The 23,440-nt window shown below is 36.1% G+C and overlaps 1 protein-coding gene across 3 annotated transcripts in view; it reads left to right on the top strand.

The window, feature by feature from the left end:
* LOC115414957 (low density lipoprotein receptor adapter protein 1) overlaps positions 1-15,584 on the top strand; it is a 47,283-nt gene extending 31,699 nt beyond the window's left edge. Inside the window, exons 4-10 of one of the 3 annotated variants that reach the window (XR_003934734.1) lie at positions 3,676-3,790; positions 4,686-4,758; positions 5,043-5,129; positions 6,153-6,280; positions 7,626-7,660; positions 12,505-13,205; positions 13,255-15,584. Coding sequence is in view for 2 of the 3 variants with exons in the window: in XM_030128333.1 (XP_029984193.1) it covers positions 3,676-3,790; positions 4,686-4,758; positions 5,043-5,129; positions 6,153-6,280; positions 7,626-7,660; positions 12,505-12,610 (544 nt within the window). In the remaining variant the exon portion in view is untranslated. Of the gene's footprint in view, positions 1-3,675; positions 3,791-4,685; positions 4,759-5,042; positions 5,130-6,152; positions 6,281-7,625; positions 7,661-11,930; positions 11,960-12,504 lie in introns of all 3 variants that reach the window. The other 2 variants (XM_030128334.1, XM_030128333.1) reach the window with 2 other exon arrangements.
* The last annotated feature ends 7,856 nt before the right edge of the window (positions 15,585-23,440 follow it).

Genomic DNA, 23,440 nt, shown 5'->3' with positions numbered 1-23,440 from the left:
TTAAGGCTTTGAAGTCGGGATCTATTCTGTCTTTGTGCCGTAAATATTGAAATATTTACATTGATATTCACCCTCTCTCTCACAAACACCGGTTCTCACTATGGTGGGGGGATCAAAGCCTTGCAGTCCATAGAGCCCCTTTGGAGATATGATGCAGACTGACAGCTCAACTTCTGTTGTTCAAGCTTAGTGAGAGCTGAGAGATGCTGTCAATTTTTTTTTCTGTTGTTGTTTCAAGCTGAAGGCTGGATCCATTGTGCCTCATTGGTGCCTATAATTAAAAGCTTTTTTTTTTCTTGCTGAAATTTCTTTTGGGAGACCTTTGTACTTGCGTATATGATTAAGACTCAGGAGACGTTTCTGCGTCTTTGTTAAAATGATCAAATCATAAATGTGTATTCACCACAATGATAGCCTTTGTTGGAAGATTCACATTATTCTCACATGGATGACATAATATAATGAATCTTCCAGTTTAGCCTCACTGTATGAGTCATGCATTCATATTCATAGAACTCTTGCGATTTATTGGGAATGGGATGAATTTGCAGATTTTGTTACTTCTGCACACATTTATTCACAGTTCACTGATAACATTGCAGACATAGATTCTTGCTGATGCATGTATTTGGGGGCACAGTCGGGCCAGACTTGACTTAAACTGTATGTTCATTGACCTATTTGCTCATTTTGCTTCTGCTTGCAGCTACGTGTTCTGGGAAAACTAATGGCAAATTCACTTCCTGCTGAAAGGAATTTGTGAAATACATAACCTTTTGATTCTACTCTGAAAAATATGCAGTTGAGAAATAAAAAACAAACAAAAAAGCTGTTTTAGAGGCCTGTCTATATTCTCCTCTTCAGGCTACAGTTTTCATCTAACTGTATATTATTTATTTAAATTATTATTGTTCATTTCCCTTAAACTCTGAAATGTCTTTTAAATGAACTTTAAAATCACATTTTATTGCTGATGACTTTAATGTCTATTTTAATTGTAATATTTTTATATTTTAACTTTCTCTCATCTTAAATGTATTTTTATGCCTCTCCTGTGACGCTTTTATGTTTTATATAAAGTGCTTTGAATTGTCCTGTACATGAAATATGCTATACAAATAAACTTGCCTTGCCTAAAAACATCTGCATAGTGCCTCTAGTTTAACTGGATCATTATATTTTTAACATGGTGGTTAGTTTATTATTTTTGTTTTGTTATAATCAAAAACTAGAGGTGTAAAACTAAAGAGGTTGAATGGATCTAAATAAATCAGAATATGGAGAGTAGTTAATATGCCAATCAGATGATAATGAAGTTTATATGAAGTTTTACATTATACTTGTTTTCCAGACTTAAATAGGTCATGCCTTTAAACTTTTTCTGTTGTTTTTTCTGCAATTAACATCCAGCTATAAGTTTGGGTGCAGGGAAGTGGGGGTAAACGCAGAGCTGGGTGTCCTGGGCATTGCTATGTGGGTCATTCATCAGTGGTGCAACCCAGCAATCTGAGTGGGAGATACGGTATGAGGGCTGGTTATTCCATGCATAATGTTGTTGAGAATGAATTACATCATTTTAGGGCCTCATTTGAAGTAGCGCTGTGAATGAAGGGCTGCCATCTGCACATCCCTTTGGTGTTGAGATTAGAACTCACAGTAGTTGACAGCATAGTGTATAATGTGGAAATTCACACACCGCTGACCACAGTCCAGCTCTGTCTGCCCCCACTGAAGATGATACACTGATCTGTAATTCAAATAGGGGGGTTTGATGTGGAACATACAGACTTGATAGAAGAAAGGTGCATCTGCCAGGCAGGGAAACGTGTAACCTTGACTTTGTGGTGCATGAAATACGTGTTTGCTTAATTAAGGTCAAGTGCATCACTCATTATGGATCATTTACACTTCTATTTTAAGTAACAAACATGACATACATTGCTCATTCAGGTAACACCCTCAAATAGGCACAATGATTGCAGATCAATAGTGCTTCTAATAGCCTACATAAAGTACGACAAAACCGATCAATCTGTTTTGTGTCCATTGCTTCACTGAACCATATGCTGTTGTTGGAGAGTGAATGCTTGGCGGATTTCGTCTAGATTGGTTTTAGATAACCAGTGAAAAAGTCTGGTCATGGCTGTCAGTGGATTTGCAGACAATTGGATTTCTTTGAAACCAGATATTAGATTCAGCAGAGATTCGGTGTGACTGTTTGGAATGAGGTTTCAAGTGCGATATAGTCACAGTTGAGATCAATTTGTAATTTAAGACTTTGCTTTTCTCAGTGACAAACAAAACTCAGATGTTACCGAAAAATATATTCACATGAATATTTCAGTGGGTTATAAGAGTCTGCAACTGACCTGGAGGTTATTATTCAGAAAATTAACCAATTAACCTTTTATCAGGCAAGTGACTATTTTTGGTCATTTCTGCACACATTACAAGACAGTGACAGTAACAGTTACAGTGAGGACAGTGAGTCAATAGTCTCAGTTGTAGTCTACAGGGTCTGTAAGGTCCACCTCTGCATGAACAGTGAGTGTACCTGCTTTGTTAGGTACCATAAAGTAATGGTACTGATATAAGGAATGATGTTCAAGGGGATAATATGGATGTTGACATGTGACTGGATCGGCACTCATTTTGGCCTAATGCTCAAAAAGTGATGTTCTAATGTTCTAAAATACATGTTCCTTTCAACTTACATGTTTTGGGGTTTTTTTGTATTTTTTTTTTTGTATTTTTTTATTTTTTTTTGCCACTTATGGGTCAGGAACCAAATATAGTAACTTCATTAATGTAGTTTTTTTTACATAACAAAACATTTTGAAAACTTTCACAAAAGTAATAGTCTTATGTCCTCCACAAACACATTAAGGTTGAAATGTGGAATTTCAGAGTATTTCTATGAGTGACCTATAAAGGGTTAATAGTTATTCACTTAATATAAAGTATTTAATGTCTATTTGTTTCTGCTTATGTCATACCTCTAGTAAATGGCTGTTTCTGTTGAAGATAATACTATAAGATCATGTGGAAATGGCAGTTGAAGAATTATAAATTATAAAATGTAACTAACAAACAAACAATACAAGGGTAAATAATTACTATAAAAAGTGAATTCAACCAAACTCTCTGTCTTCAGGCCTTATTGCAGTTACTTCAGACTTACATTAAAAAGTTTATAGGGGAATATTACATTTGCATTTTAGTGTGATATAAAAAACACACTCTATATGAAATGAGACACTAAAAAACGCTCTGTCTGCGTTGAGCATCTCTCATGGACGTGATTCTCATTAGTGTCCTGCTCCGCCCCCTTTCCCAGCTGTGGGACTTAACATAATATTCATAACAACCACCCTCATCCTTCTATGATTACTTTGTGCATACAATATGCATATGCAAAAGTTTGAGCTCAAAAGCAGATTGATAACCTGAATTGAACCACCTCTTGTGTGTTCTGATGTATGAGGTTTCATTAAGACTGCAGGCAGGTAGTTCAAGTACTTATGCTTCCCTTTGATTTATATGATTGCTGAAAAGGTGTCCTGTCAACTACTATCACTCATTTATTACACATGTTCTCATTTATGATGAGCTTTTTCATTCTGGTAAATTGGACATGAACTTTTTTTTTTTGTCATTTCTTCTTTTCTCTTTCAGAATCTCTTATTGCACAGCAGACAAAACTCAGGATAAGGTCTTTGCGTATGTTTCCCAGAGTCAGTTCAATGAGACCCTGGAGTGTCATGCATTTCTCTGCCAAAAGAAGAAGATAGTAAGTGCAAAACAGACTATGTTTAGCTCAGTGTATAGGATGCATGCTGTTAGACTTTAACAGGTTATGAGGTCAGTTTATTTGGGGATTGAATTTAATGAACTGTACTCTAGTCAGCAAGTTGCATGAATTTAGATGGTGTTTGGCGCCATCTTGTGGTAGAAGCCAGACCTCACTGTTCCGAGTATCTTGCTTTTTCTGCAAAACCACCTAAAATAAGATAATAGTATGGAAAAGGATTAGGGCCACTGAAAAAAAAGTCCAATATTTTTTTTTATTATTATTCTGAGGAAAAAAGTCAGAATTCTGAGACTGAAGTTAGAATTCTGAGATTAAAATCCCAATTATGACTTTTTTCTCAAGATGATAATAATAATAAAAAAAGAAATATTGGGACCTTTTTTTTTTTCCCCAGTGGCCCTAGTCCTCTTCCGTACAATAGACATAGTTGCGGAGAAAATTATTAGACCATCATAAGTCATCAAAAACAATGATTATGCAATCAAGTACTAACTCCTGTGTGTATCATGTGACTAAAACAGACAGAAAAGAAAACATGGAATGCCTAAAAACACTGTTTTTGGCAGTACAATGCCATAGCTATTGATGTAAAAACTTTAGTCATTTTGGTTATTATCAAGAAAACCATGGAAAATGGATAGATATCAGCTCGGAAATTAAACTCTTATGAGCTATTTGAGCTATTTTTGTTGTTGTTGTTGTTGTTATTATTATATTCATCCAAACAAATGTACCTTTAGTTGTACCAGGCATTAAAATGAACAAGAAACTGAAGAACACAAGGGGTGGTCTAATAATTTTTCCGCAACTGTAGATGCATAGTTTTCTATATTTACTTGAACAATATCTGTTATCTTCTTTTTTTTCCTGACAGGCTCAGGCTGTGACATTAACAGTGGCCCAGGCCTTTAAAGTAGCCCTAGATCTTTGGGAGATCGCTCAGGAAGGTGAGTTCACAGAAAACACAAGGGGACGTAGCAACAACACAGTAAAAGCTTTTCTCTTTAACTATTTAGATGAAGGACTGCACTCTACAAAGTATTTCTGTGACTATCTGAGCTGTGAATGACTTGGTCGTGTTAGCAGGAAAGTGAAGAAATATGTTTTTGAAGGTTGAATGCTGTTTGACTACTTTACCTTCTATACAAAAACATTGTGACTGAATATGAACTGTGACTCATATCAAAAGACTCCTATATCTCAGCTTTTTGTTTTTTTTTTCTATCTGCAGATAAAAGCAAGAAGGCCAGGACCTGCTGCTCATGTGCAGCTAGCAATGGGCAGACGGAGACAACAGACCCACCTTGTGCTCCAGCAGGTATCTTGTGATGTTAAAACTGTGTCCCTGTGTATCTGCTTGTGTTGATTTTTATTGGTGAAAATTTCCACCAAGAGCCTTCTCTCAGTCCTGGCCAGCTGGGTCATATTTTTGTGGGGTTTGCGTGTTCTCTGCAAGCACTCAACTTCCTCCCACAGCCCAAAGATGTGCACCTTAATAGGTTAGCAGGTCGCTCTAAATGGCCATAGGTGTGAGAATGAATTATTGTCTGTCTCTGTATGTCAGCCCTGCAGTTAACCGGAGACACGTCCAGGGTATGCTTTGCTTCGCTCAATGTAAGCTGCGATTGGCTGAATCCCCCCACGACCCCCCAGAGGATTACAGAAAATGAAAGAATGAAAAATGAAACGTTCACCACTGACAGAAATACAGACTTGTCTCAGTATGGGTTGAGTAGCACACAGCTGTACAGTTCTGGCGTGCTCATAACAGTAAAATGTTTTATTTTATAAAAGTCAGTCACTTCTCACAAACAAATACGCTCATTAAAAGTGGCTCATTAGTCATTCTAAGGAGCAATAGATTGGACGGAGTTTCCAATGGACCTGACATTTATAGGTCAAAATGTTTTCCACTCCTCAGGAGGTGATAAGGTCTGCAAAATTAGACTTAATTATCCATTCAGTGAGTTGTCAGGCTTTTTCAGCTTCTTTCAATTAAACTTCACTCAGCTCCCAATGGCAGTGACCTGAGGACTTAGAGAAAAGTGTGGTGCGAAAGCCTTAAGGACTTCAGGAGTAACTTGACACAGAAGTCATGAAAGTTGGACAGAGATATTTTAAAGTCTGCTTCTGAGTGCCACAGGCTTAAGATGATTTTTACTTCTTTGCTGCAGACTGGTAACAGCTGTGAAAACCGGACTAGTTTCTCCTTATCTTCTGTGTCTGGGTGCTTATCTCTCTGAACGTCTGCCTCTCTGACTCTATTCGCATTTTTTTCTCTTTTTTCGATATTTCTTCGGTCTTTCTTACACTGTCAAACTTCTATCAATATCTACCTCAGATGCAGAGGTTCACAAGCCTGTTGGAATGGAGGAGAAACTCCGCAGGCCTTTCTTCTCCGCCTCACTCAGCTCGCCTTCACCTCGGAGTAACCCGCTTCGAAGACGACCGATCAAGCATGACTCCTGGGTAGGACAGAACTTTTTGTATAATCATCATATGAGGGGAAAAAAATGAATGAAAACAGGAGTTATTGCCTTTGCAGTTTAATGTACTTTAGTTAAACTGGAAGTCAACATTCAATCTATTAAATTGAAGTTATTTTTAAATGCCTAACACAACAATAGACATTGTTGATTCATTTGAAAATGAAGTTTTACTTGTTGATAAAATATAAGAAAATGATGGACAACAGTTGCCATAATAAGCTCTATTTCTGCCTTATGTAAGTATTAGACTGTACAGAGTTACATTCAGTAACTACTGTTTCTGCAGGATCCAAATAAAACAGCAGTTATAGTAGCATGACCTGAGATAATTTATATTTATATCTTCATATATGAAAGCCTTATTCATAAAGTATGACCAGACATACACAGGAAAAATTACTGAGCATTTTTTCCAGAGTCAAAAGTATTTTCCTCAAAAAGAATAAATTTCGGTCTATTTTGAGTAAATTTGGGTCTAAATTGAGTTTGGAGAGCTCTACCCAAAGAGTAACTATTATTCTTTTTACCAAATGTTATCTGAGTAGAGTAAAATTTTCTTCAATTTGAGTAAATTTTACTCAGGCAAATTTCCTGTGTAAGGTTGTGCATTGTAATTTTGCACAATTAAAGCTTTAGGATTAATCTTCCTAACAATTATTTTATCAGTCTTAACCCTATGGCTAATGACTGAACAACTAATGCATGAAAATCCAGTTCTATTTTATTATTATTTTATTTAGTATTTTTAAATCTTTCCATTGCAAAGTCTTCACGTACAGATGTTCAACACTAGGTGACACCATATTCATTAAAATATCTAACGTTGCACAGTGAAGTCCATCTATTGTATATATTCACTAATACAGAGGGTTCTTCTACTCAATCTTTAGTTGGGTCAGTTTGCCATAATCACATATGTCCTTTTCTTTTGTTAAGATTGTCATTATATAGACCTGTGGTGGATGTAATGATATAATAGAATATTTTATTATAACGTGGACATACTTCTTAAATCCATTAGTATATACATCAAACTGAATAGGCAAACTATAAAATGCATTCAGCATGTATTATTCATGTGTTTTAGACCACTTTCTTATCTAAGCCATATATACAGTACCATACATATATACAATGAGTGTATAACATAGAAAAAAGACGCCTCTGAGAAAATTACCCTTTGTGCAGAATTTGTTTCAGTCGGTCTTGAATTCATTTGTGTTACTTATAGAAATGTATGGGAGCTTAAAAGCACTGAAGCAGCAGCGATTGTGATTTACATTAATTTATGTGGGTATTGATTCGTATTGTTTGTATCTTGACAGGATGTGGAGGATGGACTGGAGGATGCATTTTCAAGGTAACCTTTTCTAGTCTGCCGCGCATGTTATTTGCACTGGAGATAGAGACATATTCTGCAGCTTATAAAAGGAGAAGGGATTCTTGAACACAACTGACTTAAATGCCTCAAAGTCTGTTCCATCTTACAAGGAAGCACAGCCCTTTCTGAATACTGACTTGCAGATTTAGTGGATGACAGTAAGCGTGATAGTCAGCTGTCTGGGACTTCACAAACCTTACGGCTTATAGACTGACCCAAATCTTTACTAAAATGTACCCAGAGAGATGGACAAAGACGAGCACATGCGCTAGTAACCATTACTTTTTTTTTTTTTTTAAGCCTAATTTGTCTGCCAGAAGATCATGTTGTAACCCCAGTTATGGCTTGAAGGACAAAGAACTGGATCACTCTTTATGGAGCATCACTGTATTGATTGTCATTGCTCATTTATATGTTACAGACCATGTCCTTACTGTTACAGATTGTGCGGAGGAGTGGTATTAGTGTAATTTGCATATATTGTTAATGCACTTTATAGCCATAGAAGCATTAGATCATTTAAAATGCAGTCCACCATGCTTCCTCCTTAGATGGGAGTAACTGCTGAACAAGTAGATGTAATTGTATGTGTTTTAAGTCTCTGGTGTCTGAATAATATAAGAAGATGTTCATGATACAAAATAAATGACCATTTCAAGCAGATGGATGCTATAGTTAAATAACAGTGACTGTGCTTACTGGAAATATTCCACTTATAGAATAACATCACAATCTGAATAAATAAATGCCTCATGTTACAATCTAAGTCTGATCTGATAAGAAGGAATTTTCAATCATAATGAGTATCGCTGATCAAAAGACATATAAAAATGGAAGACACATAAAAGATTATAGTCTTCTTGTTCTTCTTGTTCCATTGTATTTCCAGCAGAACAAACAATAATGCTTTTTATAATGATAATGGTTTGAGCACGTTACGGTACATCTTTTGGCACCAGTTTTCCATGCAAACATTGAACTGAAAACTATGGTCAATCTTCAATCAGACTGAAGAAATATTGTGCAAATTATAGCAATCAGTGATTCAGGAATGAATTTTCTTACATGATTATGATGAATGAGATTTGGGGCCTGTACTCTTATTTTTAAATGACAATCAGAACAAGGTCATGACAAATAATACTAAATATTTCTGCTCTGTAAGATTATGCACTGGAATGCAGTTTTTATGTAAATAGACTCAAATGAAGAGTGTTTTCATGCTGTGCACAGTGTAACCCATGCTACTATGTCTACAAGTCAGATGGTTTCCAATTGTGAGCCAGCATTGTGTGTTACTGTTCAAATCTGGAACCAAAGCAGACAATAGAAATGGCTATTGCTTCCTTTAGTGCCAACATGATCGTCACCTTTCCTGACAGAGCTGTCAGGGCCACTGCGCGTGAAGCCAGGAAGGGCGCTCCACAGAGCATCAGCACTTAATCGCTGAACTGGGATTTCGAAGGCAGCACTTTGTATTTTCATTCATGGTGTGACAGTTTGCGAAATTTTCATTTCATGCCTGTGAGGTGTCTGTAGGGAAAAAAAATGTGCACCAAAAGGGTAAAAATGGGAGATTTTAGAGATATAAAAGTCATGTGGATTTGCTGCTCTCCTTCTTTGCACATATGAGGGAAATACCACCTATTTTGTGTGATTCCTGTACATGTTCATGATGCCCCTCTATCTTATGTAGGTCACTCAGTTCAGGCCAGTCTCTAGTTTTTCTTTTCACATATAACTGGATGATAATGTGTTCATATCTCTTGAAATGTTGCATTATCACTTAATAAATAGAGGCCAGCAGTGGAGACATGTTGCTTCACACATTAAAGAGATGAGAACTCATTAACTTGTGTTGGCCTGCGGCTAATGGATGGATTTGTGGTGCTGGAGCGTCGAGCCTTCTTTTTCTTTTTTTGCAGCAAATGTGTAAATGAGAAGCAGAGGAGGTGTATTAGAATATAAAGTGAAAGGTAATAAGGTGTTCAGGAGAGGAAGGTAGGTCGTCACTCAGGAGTGAAGGAAGGTGAAAACATCTAAAATCACTTCCCAAAGAGTAAATGCAGATGGTTTTTACAGTTTTAAACCAGACCTCATCAGAAAAACTTTGCAAGGTTGTCGAGCTCTGTAGCTTCGGTGCAAAAGTAGTGGATAAGATTAGTGAAATGCTGAAGGCTCTGGATCACTTTGTGTTGTCATGGCTGTCACCTCTTTTCTGTGTTACATGTAAGTTTAGTGGTGTGTTTAGATCAGCACAGGCGCGTGGTCATAGTCTTGAAAAACTAAGGACTTGAGGATGGAATGTGTTGTGCTTTCGCTTGTGTTTTAGTCACCGAAGACAACTATCTGAAAGTAAAATGAGCACACACAGTAAGTGTTTCCTCTTAGTTCTCAAGATTAGATCTAAATCTGCAGCATTTCATTTGCTCTTTTACTGCAGCAGTAATCGGTTCTCATGAGAGCTTTGAGTAGCAATAGAACTGGAAAAAATTAGCTTTGAAGAGGATTTTCTGAATACTCAGCAAGGATAAAAATTTAACAGGCATATTCTTTCTTATATGGGTCTGTCTGTCTTTTTACGACAGGCTGCTTAAAAAAAATCACATATCACAAAAAACAATCCCAAGTGCTCATTAGCATTTTAAGCCCCAGAAAACAGTGTGTGTGATAGCAGCAGAGGTCTGTTTATCAGTGAGTGCCTTTATAGGTCATTTTAAAGCACTTTATCCTGCTTGGATGTAGGACGCAGCTCAGCCTCTAGGGGTCGCAAGCAGTCTCTAATTCTGAGCTGCGACTGATGGTGTTGAACCATTGCTATTACTTCAGTGGAGTCATTTTCTAATTAACTGAATTTCCACAGGTCAGGGTTTAGACTTAGACTGCAACAAAAAAAAGTCTTTTAGATAAGTCGAGTGGAGGGAGAGGCGACTTGACACAGACTTCTTAAGTTCAACTAAGTTTAATAAATGTTTGACTTGCATTTAAGATTCCTCTAATGATAACCTTGCAGTTAGAGAAGCTATTATGTGAATTAGTAACTGGTCTGGTACAGAGATATTCTCTTCTGATCTGATTTTACTTCACATGCAAAGTAGGGACACCTTATACTGGGTTGCATATATGCTTCTTAGACTCTTGGTGCCCTCTCTGTGAACAGTGTAAAGATTCTTAACCCATAAAGACCCACTGTTGTTTTTGTGGAACTTCAAAAAGATTTTTTTCTCTATATTTAACCTTTCTTAAGCGATTTATCAACATTTATTATACAGGGTTATTCAAAAAGAATGAACCAATTTCATTACGCAATATTTTAATAGGGAAAAGCAATAGAAAACTCCAGCCAAGTCACAAGTATTCTACTCAAAATCAACTTTTATTTCCTGTTTTACAAGTGTTCAGTGTGACCACCACCTGCAGCAGGGACAACATCATTGCAATAAGAGAATTCCTCCCAGACGTGTATCAGCATATCCTGATCTACTGAGTTGATCGCTGTTGTTATTCGATGTTTAAGGTCATCGAGGTTAGTGGGTAGCGGTGGAACATAAACACGATCTTTCACGTATTCCCACAAGAAAAAAATCACACACGGTGAGGTCTGGGGAGCTTGCCGGCCAAGTACAAAGAACAAGGTCTTGGGCCCCCTTCAGACCAATTCATTGCCCCCGGCACCCCTGTGGCAGCCATTCAAAACTGAGAAAACTCCTCTTTCAAATGGTCACTGACTCATTCCATGATGATGCTTGAGAACTGAAGCAATGCGTCATGAAATTGGTTCATTCTTTTTGAATAACCCTGTAATATTAACCTCTATTTTGTGGTTTTTCAGTGTAAATCCAGTATTTTCCTACATTTAATTTACTGATCATGTAGATGTTCATTAAAGTGCAGATTGAAGTAGAGGGTTACTATATTAGAAACAGAAAGAAATACAAAATAAATAATCTCCATCCACTGTGATTTATTAAACTCCACTGGTTTTATTGGTGAATCAGTGTTGTAGAAGATGACGGTCTCTGAACATCCAAATGGGTCATACCTGATGACCATAAAAAGATGAAAAACTGTATTTTACACAAATTATTTACATGTATTGATAGATTTAGTGGATCAATAGTGATTAAACATCTTAGATCAGTAGATGCTTTTGGTTGCCGGTGGAGGTTTGGGTCTTTGTGGGTTAATATTTTGACATTTATTGAAACATGCAGCCTTGAATTTCCTCTGTCTTCTACTTGGCATGCAGCAACATGGAAGTAGAGGAGATGGATACTGGTAAGTAAAAGAGCCTGCTTGAATCTCCATGTTGCAAGAAGACTCAAATATTAATCATTCTTGCACTGTACCATTCATGTCTTTGCACTAACTTCACTGAAAAAAAGTGGCTCATCAAAGTTGGTCCCTTCAAAAATGACTAAGAAACAGGTGAACATTTTCTGACTTGTGCAGTTGCTGCTAAGACTATTCTGGTGATTCATTATTTCACCTGTTATTAGTAAGGTTTCACATTTGCATAAAAATCAGCTTTTGTTTGATAGAGTATACCAGTTCCATTCGATTTGTGCTCTAGTCCTATGCTACTCATATTTCTCTGCCTGTCTACTTCGCCGCTAATTGCTCTCCATGCATCCACCATCTCACTCGTTCACCCTCGCTGACATCCTCTGCTTCCCACTGTTACATTTTATTCATTCTGGTTCTCTTAATATTTTAACCTTTGCCTCATCCCATGAACCCTTTGGCAGGTTTAATATATTATGTCTCTGAACACCATAGCAATATTGCAGAATCCTCTGTCTTTCTGTCTTTGTCTTTGTTAGACTGGCCGAGTCCCGCACCGAACCCATCTCTGACAATGCAGCTCTGAGTCCCCAGGAGGCCTCCCAAGAAAATCTGTTGTCTATCCACGACAATGATTTGGAATAACACAAGCCGCAATAGCTGCCAAACATACAGCACTACAAAAATCACTTGAATGGACAGCAAAAATATATCATGCTCACCCTGAATCAGAGAGGATCTGTTTGTTATTCTGTTGCTGCAGAGGAGCCAGAATGAATACCCTGAATATAAACTGCTTTTCTTGTGAACGCCTACCAGTCAACACACATTTCACTCCGTGTAAACACCCATTTCCAGCCTTCTCCTGCCATATTAAAATTTACACAAACTGCCAGATGAAAGACAGTAAACACAGCACCACTTCAAGGCTCACATGAATCAGGTTTGTTTAATATTTCTACTGAAAAACTTTTTTTTTTTGTCAGATTAAGACAGTGAAGTTTAACATAAGACAAGTCCTGACTGATTGTTGTTTAATCTGAATGTGTAAAAACAGTGTCAAACATGGGGATCATCTGTAAATTTCACAAATTTGCACAAAAAGTTACAGCGTTTGAGGCTGTCATTTCTTTCTAAAAATGTGAAAGCTCTCTAATCTAATAAATTGTTTGATGTCTCAGCTTTGAGTGAAACTAGTCCAGCATTAGTTAGATAGTTAATAGTGAACTTCTCTTCTGAGGTTATAATAAATTATACATAGGATTCAGTCAGACACAGTGACATATCAGATCCATGCTGGGACATAATTTTTTGATTATAAATCCAAAATCAGCCCTAGAAAATCCTTCAAAAACAGGCCTTTCATATATTTACAGAGTAAATATCTTCTATTTATGACAAAGTTTGATCAATTAGTAAATTTTTAATTTGGATGAACGAGACTTGAATCACTTTAAATCACTGGAAACATCCTTATTTAATCTGTTATTATTTGGCCTGCTTTATACTGTCAGTACAATGTCAGACATTAATATTGGATGAGGTATTGTAAAGAAAAGTGGTAGACATCTATGTGCTAATTAATTTAAATGCTTTCCTATTTAATACTTATGTAACCAAAATGTAATCACTGTTTTACCCACCCCTGTTACTGTACATAAAGATGTTTTTCTGTTGAGGAAAGGTGGACATTTAGGTTTATCAGAACGTCAGTATGGCAAGGCCAAATTATTAGAGCAAATTACTTATTTCCATATTCTGTATTTTTCCAATGTCAAAGCTGTGTAATTTACAAATGCATATTGTATCATAAATTAGTTGGAGAGTAGAATCAGGGCATCACACTGTTTTGTTTTTTTTTATAAATAATGATTACTTGTTGAGATGTGAATGTGTAAATGCTTGTGTCTTTTGCATTAGATTAGACAATTTGTGCATACTGAAATGTAGGTGATTGTTTTTATTACTGGAAGAACCGCTTTATTTTTTCAGAATGGCTATTTGTGCATATACAGTAGTAACCCTCGCACAGTTGTACAGTTGTAAAGTCACAAAAACTCCTCCATCAGTTTTTTTGATTGTAGGATTACATGCATAAAATCCAGTTTTCTCTTTTGGCTGCAGCCTCAAAAATACCTACACCACACAAACATGTGCTTTGTCCCAAAACTCATCATAGATAAATTGTTGTTCCACTTAGACTGTGCAGATTATTTTTATCTGCTGCTCACAAGACGTTCATTGTCAAGAGGATATTATGTTGTGCCCCGTTCTGGCTGAAGTGGTCCTTCTCTCAGCATTCATGGCATCATGACTGAGAATAATTGTGACGGCAAGAGGGAGGAGATGGAGGGGGAGCTGTGTGTTGTTGTCATGACACCCACTGCAGAATAATTGGATGGCTTATCAGGTTATGCCACGAAGCTTAATTGCACTGTTTCATTCCTGACAGGATGAAATACCAACTCAAGTGTGAATTTCAGAGACGGGAAACGCAGTAGGATTAGATACCATGTATATATTCTTGAGCATATCAATGTTTGCATTTCAGTATTGACTCTGAAGGTCATCAGAGTGCACTGTGAAAATAGAGCTCTGTCATTTTATCTTTCTCAAAACATCCTTCCACTTGAGCAGAAACATTTTTCGCACCCTTCTCTCATGACTTAAGCTTTGGCATCGACTCATTGATGAAGTCATGTGTTGATGCTTCTGTATCTGTTGATTCAGCACTACAGTATTGAGTGATATTTTGAGATGAGCTGCTTCCCAGGAGGGTGGAAGTTCAGAATAAGTTTTCAATTATAAAAACCAGCAAACAACTGTTTTGAAGCAATTCAAGGTGGATAAACACTGAACACATGTGTAGACAGTTTCACCTGCATTAATGTTCAATACATGCATTAAAATAATACATGATGGCCTACAGGGGGTGCTATTAGATATCTGAGGAAAGTGTCTGTCTGGGCTTTAGTCTTTATCTGTTTTAGTTGTTTTCCAGCCAAACAATCTGTGTAGATTTTTATTTTTTAAGTAATCCCTGTTTGATTGTTATTTAGAACTCTATATAAAATATAGCGTGGCACAGATCAATCTGCTGGACTGTTGCAGGAGTTTTGTTTCATGTGGCCACAATACTATATACAGCACATCGATGTGGACAGATGCCCAGAAAATCTTGAATGGATAAAATTGCTTTACCACAGCCAAGAATTTTCTGTGTATGAGGGGGCATGCACCTGCACTCAGATGTACAACATGCCAACTTGTATCTGAGGTGGACTGAGAATGAACAAATGTTTGATTATTTTGTGGCTAAAGTAATATTTGGAGCTTGTAAAATGAGTATGTTCAGCAGACGGACCGCAGTATGTTCTCAGATAAGCTATTATTATACTAATTAACAGCTGTTGTTTACAGTATCCGTTTACTTTTCAAAGCTGGTGCTTATTTTCTATCTATGCAATTAGTGGGTTTCCGACATTGTTGTGATATTATGACAATAACATTTTATGAAATAAATCACATTCAGTTGTCCTACTGTGTACAAATTTGTACAGACTTGTAAACTGTTATGGTTTGTTACATATTTATGCACAATAAAAGCCTTTGTACAAATCTTTTGTTTAACACTTTTGCTCATGAAGGCAGAATCTTGTATTTTATTAAACTAAAAGCCTCTTTCATACAGACTTTAATTACAAAGATAACACGTGGCATTCAGAAATATAATTATAATGTGTCTATATGTAGCAAATCAATTTGATCCCAAAATTGCCCTGTAATTTGATCAATAATGCCTCTCAAACAGTCTTTTTCCAAATGAATCAATTACATGACCACTATACACTGTGCAGACAAGCAGTCAAAAATCAAACATTTGATCGTTTGAGCTTTTTCCGGTTATATTAAACATGAAATTTAATCCATACTGTTTTTCTCTCAGATATTTTTCTGCTCTATGTGGTCGATCAAAAGTAAGGGCATGCTCTGGTTTGGCCGTCTGACAGACAGTCACATCGATATGTCTGCTCATTTGGCCTGCTGCCTGCAAAGTAATGACTAAAAGCGTACAGTATGTAATGACGGATCATCAGGTTTTTTATGGTCAAGCATTATAAAAAAAAACGCCTTGAGGTCATTTCATTTTATTTCCGTACATGTTTGTACACTGAGAGTGGGAAATAATATGTTGGTGTTGGTTTGATTTCATTACTGTTTGTAAAGTTATGTGGCTGTTTTCTTTAATAAGACCTGATTTGTGACCAAGGAATGATGCCTGTAACAAATATTATAAAGGAAAAGGTACAGAACCTCTGAGATAATCAGTCTTATGACTTTCACAATCAAGTATTAAAATGTTTAGGAGTAAACGATGTGTTTTATATTCATCAACCTGTTGGTTTTAAATGTGAAGGACGAAGATGAGTTGGAGCTGAAGCAGCATTTCAAGATCTCAGTGGCTGTAAAAGTTTGAAGGACTCGGCTGTATCACAAACCTCAGTGTAACAACCTCATCTTGAATCAGACGCCATTGGCTGCAGTGAACAAAGCCTTTCTGGAGTGCAGATCTATCCTCAGGTAAGAGATGAGCTTGCACCAGAAGAAAACATGTGGAGTAACTGTTCTTTGATATTGTCATGGAACTCACTGGAGACTCCTGCTGCTGCTTCATGTGCTGCCGGCATCAGCTTTGTTACTGTCTGCTGTAATATGGGATACATGGAGGTTGTTTGGAATCTGTAAATGAATTTCAGCAATAGACAGTATTATTGGGTCCAGTACAGCTGATCTCAACAAGGTAGAAATTGCAAAGATTTGTCTATGGGTGTCAAACTCATTTTAGTTCATGGGCCACATTCAGCCAATTTGCTCTGAAGTGGGCTGGACCAGTAAATTAACATAACATAATATATAAAAATTGTTCACTCCAAACTTTTTTTATATGATGAAAATGTTTACATTACAGACTGTCCTCTAAAACAATGTGAACAATAGAATAGAATCTTTATTTTGTCAGTAGCAGTTTGTCACACACATAAACATGCACCACACACCGAAATTTTTCTTCTACCGTCAAACCCATCACTAGATTATGCTTCAATGTTAAGTGCCTTGCTCAAGGGCACATCAGCCAACAACTCCCTAACAGTCCAGGGAATCGAACTGGCAACCTTTTGGTTACAAGCCTACTCTCCAGCCATCTAGGCCATGGCTACCCCTCAAAAGAATACTAACATGAATAGAATAACATGTAGAACCTCTAATTTCTTAAGAAAAATAAGTGCAATTTTAACAATATTATGCTTAGTTTTAGCATTTCCACATGTGCATTAAAACTACAGATCACAGTGGATCTACAAATACACAGAACATTTACTAACAGGCAAAATATTGGTACAATTACACTTCTCTTATGGCATTTCAGGTTATTCCCATTTTTGTGAAATGGTTTGTTTTAGTGTAAATACAGGAAAATTACATGAAAATGTTTACATTTACAGACAAACAATTGGAGTTGTGAGTATTTATAGGTTATTATGATAGTTTTTTACTAACTCACCCACTTCAGATTAAATTGGTCTGTATGTGGAACCTGAACAAAAATGAGTGTTAATATCTTAAGTGTAATTTTTGCATTTCACAAATTCATCTCACAAGCCAGATTGGACTCTTTGGCAGGCCGGTTTTGGCCCCCAGGCTGCATGTTCGACGCCCCTAATGTAGATGATTTGCTCCTTATTTGAATAAGTTACTTCTAGCCTAATCAGTTCCACTCATCATTAGCAGATTTTCTCCTCCCCTAATATCATGTCCATCAAAAAGTAGATAACACTACAGGGTGGGGAAGCAAAATTTACAATGAACATTTAGTTGTTTTTTCTCAGCAGGCACTACGTCAATTGTTTTGAAACCAAACATATATTGATGTCACAATCATACCTAACACTATTATCCATACCTTTTCAGAAACTTTTGCCCATATGAGTAATCAGGAAAGCAAACGTCAAAGAGTGTGTGATTTGCTGAATGCACTCATCACACCAAAGGAGATTTCAAAAATAGTTGGAGTGTCCATAAAGACTGTTTATAATGGAAAGAAGAGAATGACTATGAGCAAAACTATTACGAGAAAGTCTGGAAGATACTATTAAAGAAGAATGGGAGAAGTTGTCACCCGAATATTTGAGGAACACTTGCACAAGTTTCAGGAAGCGTGTGAAGGCAGTTATTGAGAAAGAAGGAGGACACATAGAATAAAAACATTTTCTATTATGTAAATTTTCTTGTGGCAAATAAATTCTCATGACTTTCAATAAACTAATTGGTCATACACTGTCTTTCAATCCCTGCCTCAAAATATTGTAAATTTTGCTTCCCCACCCTGTACACTGCAAAAATCAAAATCTTACCAAGTGTATTTTTCTCATTTCTAGTCAAAATATCTCATCACACTTAAAATAAGACATAATCACCTAAAGAGTAATTTTTCAGTGAGATATAAGAACTTACTTGAAAATCTTATTTCAAGAAGTCTTACCAAGATAATTTTCACTTGTCCCATTGGCAGAGGGTTTTTTTTGTTTGTTTGTTTGTTTTTTTTTTGCTTAATTCAAGCAAAAAAGTCTGCCAATGGAACAAGTGAAAATTACCTCGGTAAGATTTCTTGAAATAACATTTTCAAGATCTATTGTCTAAAAATTAGTTCTTATATCTCACTGAAAAGTTACTCTTTAGGTGATTTTGTCTTATTTTAAGTCTGATGAGATATTTTGACTAAAAAATGAGAAAAATACACTTGATAAGGTTTTGATTTTTTCCAGTGCCCTCCTCAAATCTTAAAACATGGCTGTCAAATTCCACTCCCACACATACATGTTATAACTCAGCAAATGAAAGAAGCACTGTCATGCTGTTTCCTGGGCAGCACATTCAATAAACCTGTGGATGTAAAGAAACATGAGATGCAAAAAAAGCAAACCTATCCATGCCTGTTTTATAGAGCTATTAACTGTTTTGCAGAATACCTTGGAAAAACTGAGACCAATACGATCATTACAAATGTGTTATTTGTTCGTGGTGTCCTGAGATCTGCAAATGAACAGTTCATTTAGTATTCATGAGTGTGTTCAGCATTTAATTGCCAAATTGCAATCCAGCATCATTTTCAAATGGATAATTAGCTTCTGATAAGGTGCCTCATGTTGCCCTAATGGCTTTATATTGCACTGGAAGGGCTTGTATCATTTTATCATGACAATCCATTCAGTTTGGCTTATGGAGGTTGGATACACTGTAGTTTAAACTGATTTTCTTTTGTTGTCATAACTGTGTAGATAGTTTCCTGCATGCAAGCAAACCATTTCTGCTTTATATGGATTTGCAGTGCTGAAATGCAACTGGCCCACAAATTATTTTCATGTAAGAGAGGAACTGAATAAATGTCCCTCATTAAAGTATGTTTTTATGGATCAAAGCCTTCAGTTAATGACAAATGCTTACAGAGCAATAGTTTTCAAAAGTAGCATCAGTGCACTTATTAGAGCATTGGACTTCAAAGATTTACACATTATAACCGATTCAATTCAGCTACACATAATTCATACAGGAGGGAAATTCATACAAGAATATTACTTCTTGCCTGTTGACATTATGTTTTATCGGTTTTGTGTGCACATGCTGTGAAAACTTCACTACTGCATTAACTACCCATCGATTTGTAATATCCCATATCTGTTTGTGCAGATTTTCTCAAAATATTGTGTTCTAGATTCATATTTTTCTTCCTGTATTTTCCCATTTGTAGCCATGATCACAGTGTTTTCGTACAAATCATTATTTTAGCACAGGTTTTAATGTACATTAATTCATAATAGAGTTTTCATTTTGCCTTTTAAAATGGATTTTAGTAAGTTTTTATATGTAAAATATACAAACAAAAATACAACACCCTGGTCTCCTGTCTCTTCTGAAATGAAATTCCTATTGTTATGAACGGTGAACAAACAGAGGGTGTGTCATGTCAATGATATTAATTAATGTGGAAAAAGTAACAAAGTGGTGAAATAACACAGAGTCCTACACAAACCCTACAGTTTATCTATTGATCTGTTTATTTACAGATAAAGTATATCTCACATCTAATATCTTAACTGAACCTTATCTTTGCCGAACAGCCCATACATCATCTAGATGTAGTCTGCAGCTCTGCACTGACACAGACAGAGGATAAAAAGAGGGTAAAAGAAGGTGTACAATATTAACTATTAATCCCTGAGATGCTTTAATCACTTTCTATTTTAAGATGAGTGGTATACTTAGATACAACTGTGTAATTACATTTTTGATTAGGAGCATTTGAGTTTAAAGGTCAGCTGAAACGACTTATTGAATGGTCTTTAAAGTAATAGCGGACAATCTTTAATGAATTCTGGTCCATTGTGAATAAGTGTTGGAGCTGTCAGTCAGATAACTAGTTTTTTTTTTTTTTTTTGTTTGTTTTTTTTTACTACAAATATAGAGTGTATAACTGATGAAAGGCACCAGACATTGTAAATACAGTAGCTCTCTTTGTGTTCGTAATGAAGTGTGAGAATATACTGTAATCCCTGGTAGTGTGACTGATATTGAGTGGATTACAACTGATCTGTGTCACTGATGGATTCATGACAGCCACTCATCCAGCTGAAGAGCTTTAGCAAGACATGACTTTATCTCTTCAAAATCTCTATCTGTTATCCCTTACATCAAATTGTTCCCGATGTAATAAATGGCTTCCTCTCTGGAAACGTAGGAGTTAGAAAGCTGCAGTGTTCGTAGACTTGAAGCTGTGGTGTTGATGGTGTTTTTATGTCCACTTCATGAAAAAAATCATAATTGCCTTGCAGCATATTGGATAACACTTCACAATAATGGTACACGAATTATCATGAATCCATGCATTAATTCATGCATGGAAAAAAAACATGAATTCATGCATGTGGTATATCATGAATCATCAGTAATGTACAAGAAGTAATAATGAGTCATGCATGAATTCATGAAACACTGATGTATTAACTAATGTATTAAATAAGATATCTGAATAATCATGATTCATCTTTTATTCAGCATGTTTATAGTGTTCGTGTATGGGTCATGTTAACTTTGTTGTTACAAATGACAACCCAAAAAAACACAGCAGCATAAATGAGGGCTGAACGATATTGGAAAAAACTGACATTGCGATTTTTTTTTAACCCTGCAATATATATTGCGATATGGAAAAAATACTCAGGAGGATATAATAGCTGTGTGGTGTCGATGGAAATGGTCAAACTAATTAGTTCGGTTTCCTCTCGTTGTGGCAAAAGGTGCAAGACACTGTCGACACAGAACATGTGTTTCAGTATCATCCTTCTTGCAGCTGAAATAATTCCAGATAACTGATGTTGCTTTTCTTTTTGGCATCAAGTCTTCATTTACAGTGCTTTTCTCTTGTTCATTGCTCATTTTTCAATGTTGTTACCAGTGACTCACTCCAAACTGATTAAGAACAATTGTGATTGGTGGATCATGGTACCCAGGTTGAACTTAGACGACAACACGTTAAGTTCATTTGCCTCCTACATTGCAGGACCTGCAATGTGACTATTGCACACACGTACATTACAATGTCAATGCTCAAATGATATATTGTACAGCTCTAGCATGAATGTGTTCTATTGAATTCCAAGTGGTGTCATTAACTAAGCATTATTTCATCATGACTTTATCATGTTTGTGCCCCGCCAAATAAAGTGGTGACATGAGCTTTCTTAAACAATGAAAATGATGCTTTTTCATGCATGAATTCATGATAATTTGTGCACTCTTACTGTAAAGTGTTACCACACATAATTCAAGTCATCTGAGCGGCATCCACTCAGGCTGTAGAAAATCTACTCCATAATGCAGGATTTTGTCTAATCAAAGAAGTTTTCAGACTGGTAGGAGGGTTAAATACGTATATTCCCAAATTCTTGTGTTGTTACCCCTTAATTTCTCTCTCTCACCTTAAAAAAACATTTATAAATATGGCTCTTAATAGATATATGAACTTTAAGTCTTAAGTTTGTATGCAATATTTAATATTTATTTCAGCATTCATACTGTTTTCATTGTCGGTGTGAATATGCTGTGTTTGTTAAAGTTGAGGACGCGCTGTAAGGTAATGTATAGAGGGTAGGAGAAATAAGCAGAAAGCTTCAGCTTACTCCTTTTCAGTCTGACAATAAATTAATTATTTAATTAGTGAAGTTTCTATTATAAATTTTCATTTCATGGAGTGATTCTTGGATCTATGGATTGGATGGATCTGTGAACTGTGTTTGTTCTTCAGACTGAAATAAAACAAGGACACAAGAAAAACATTAAATAATTCCTGCTCCTGCATCTTTAGAGCAGAAAAACAATGAAGTGAATTTTATATGTTTCATATGACTCTTATCTGTGCATGTTGTTGGATTCAAAATACTGTAGTATATTGTAGCATAACCAAATTCCACCAGTTTAAAAATCAAATGATGTTTAATGATGACAAAGAAAGAAAGAAAGAAAGAAAGAAAGAAAGAAAGAAGTTTTCCAAGTATTATTTCATTCTTGAGAACCTCTTTAACAAAGATCCATCATTTAGAGTGATTTGAAGTGTGTCACCTCTTGTATGTGGGACAAATTGTCATTTCCATAAAGACTATTTCACATAATGAAATGCAGATAATGTGTCAGACATACAGGGTGGGGAAGCAAAATTTACAATATTTTGAGGCAGGGATTGAAAGACAGTGTATGACCAATTAGTTTATTGAAAGTCATGAGAATTTATTTGCCACAAGAAAATTTACATAATAGAAAATGTTTTTATTCTATGTGTCCTCCTTCTTTCTCAACAACTGCCTTCACACGCTTCCTGAAACTTGTGCAAGTGTTCCTCAAATATTCAGGTGACAACTTCTCCCATTCTTCTTTAATAGTATCTTCCAGACTTTCTCGTAATAGTTTTGCTCATAGTCATTCTCTTCTTTCCATTATAAACAGTCTATGGACACTCCAACTATTTTTGAAATCTCCTTTGGTGTGATGAGTGCATTCAGCAAATCACACACTCTGACGTTTGCTTTCCTGATTACTCATATGGGCAAAAGTTTCTGAAAAGGTATGGATAATAGTGTTAGGTATGATTATGACATCAATATATGTTTGGTTTCAAAACAACTGACGTAGTGCCTGCTGAGAAAAAACAACGAAATGTTCATTGTAAATTTTGCTTCCCCACCCTGTACATGTAAGCACACGCAACCCCTCCATGCATTGTGAACATTTTCTCCTTCAGATGAAAAACCAACACATTTAGAGTAAGTTAATTATCGTATCATCATAATATCACTACTTGGAAAGACTTTCTTCACATTTGCAGTAAAGCTTGGCATGCAATTTTCTGAGTCTTGGTCTGCATTT

Source organism: Sphaeramia orbicularis, chromosome 24 (assembly GCF_902148855.1).
Source record: "Sphaeramia orbicularis chromosome 24, fSphaOr1.1, whole genome shotgun sequence".
NCBI lineage: Eukaryota > Metazoa > Chordata > Actinopteri > Kurtiformes > Apogonidae > Sphaeramia > Sphaeramia orbicularis.
Note: the sequence above shows the minus strand (reverse complement) of the source record. Positions and strands in the feature narration are given on the sequence as shown.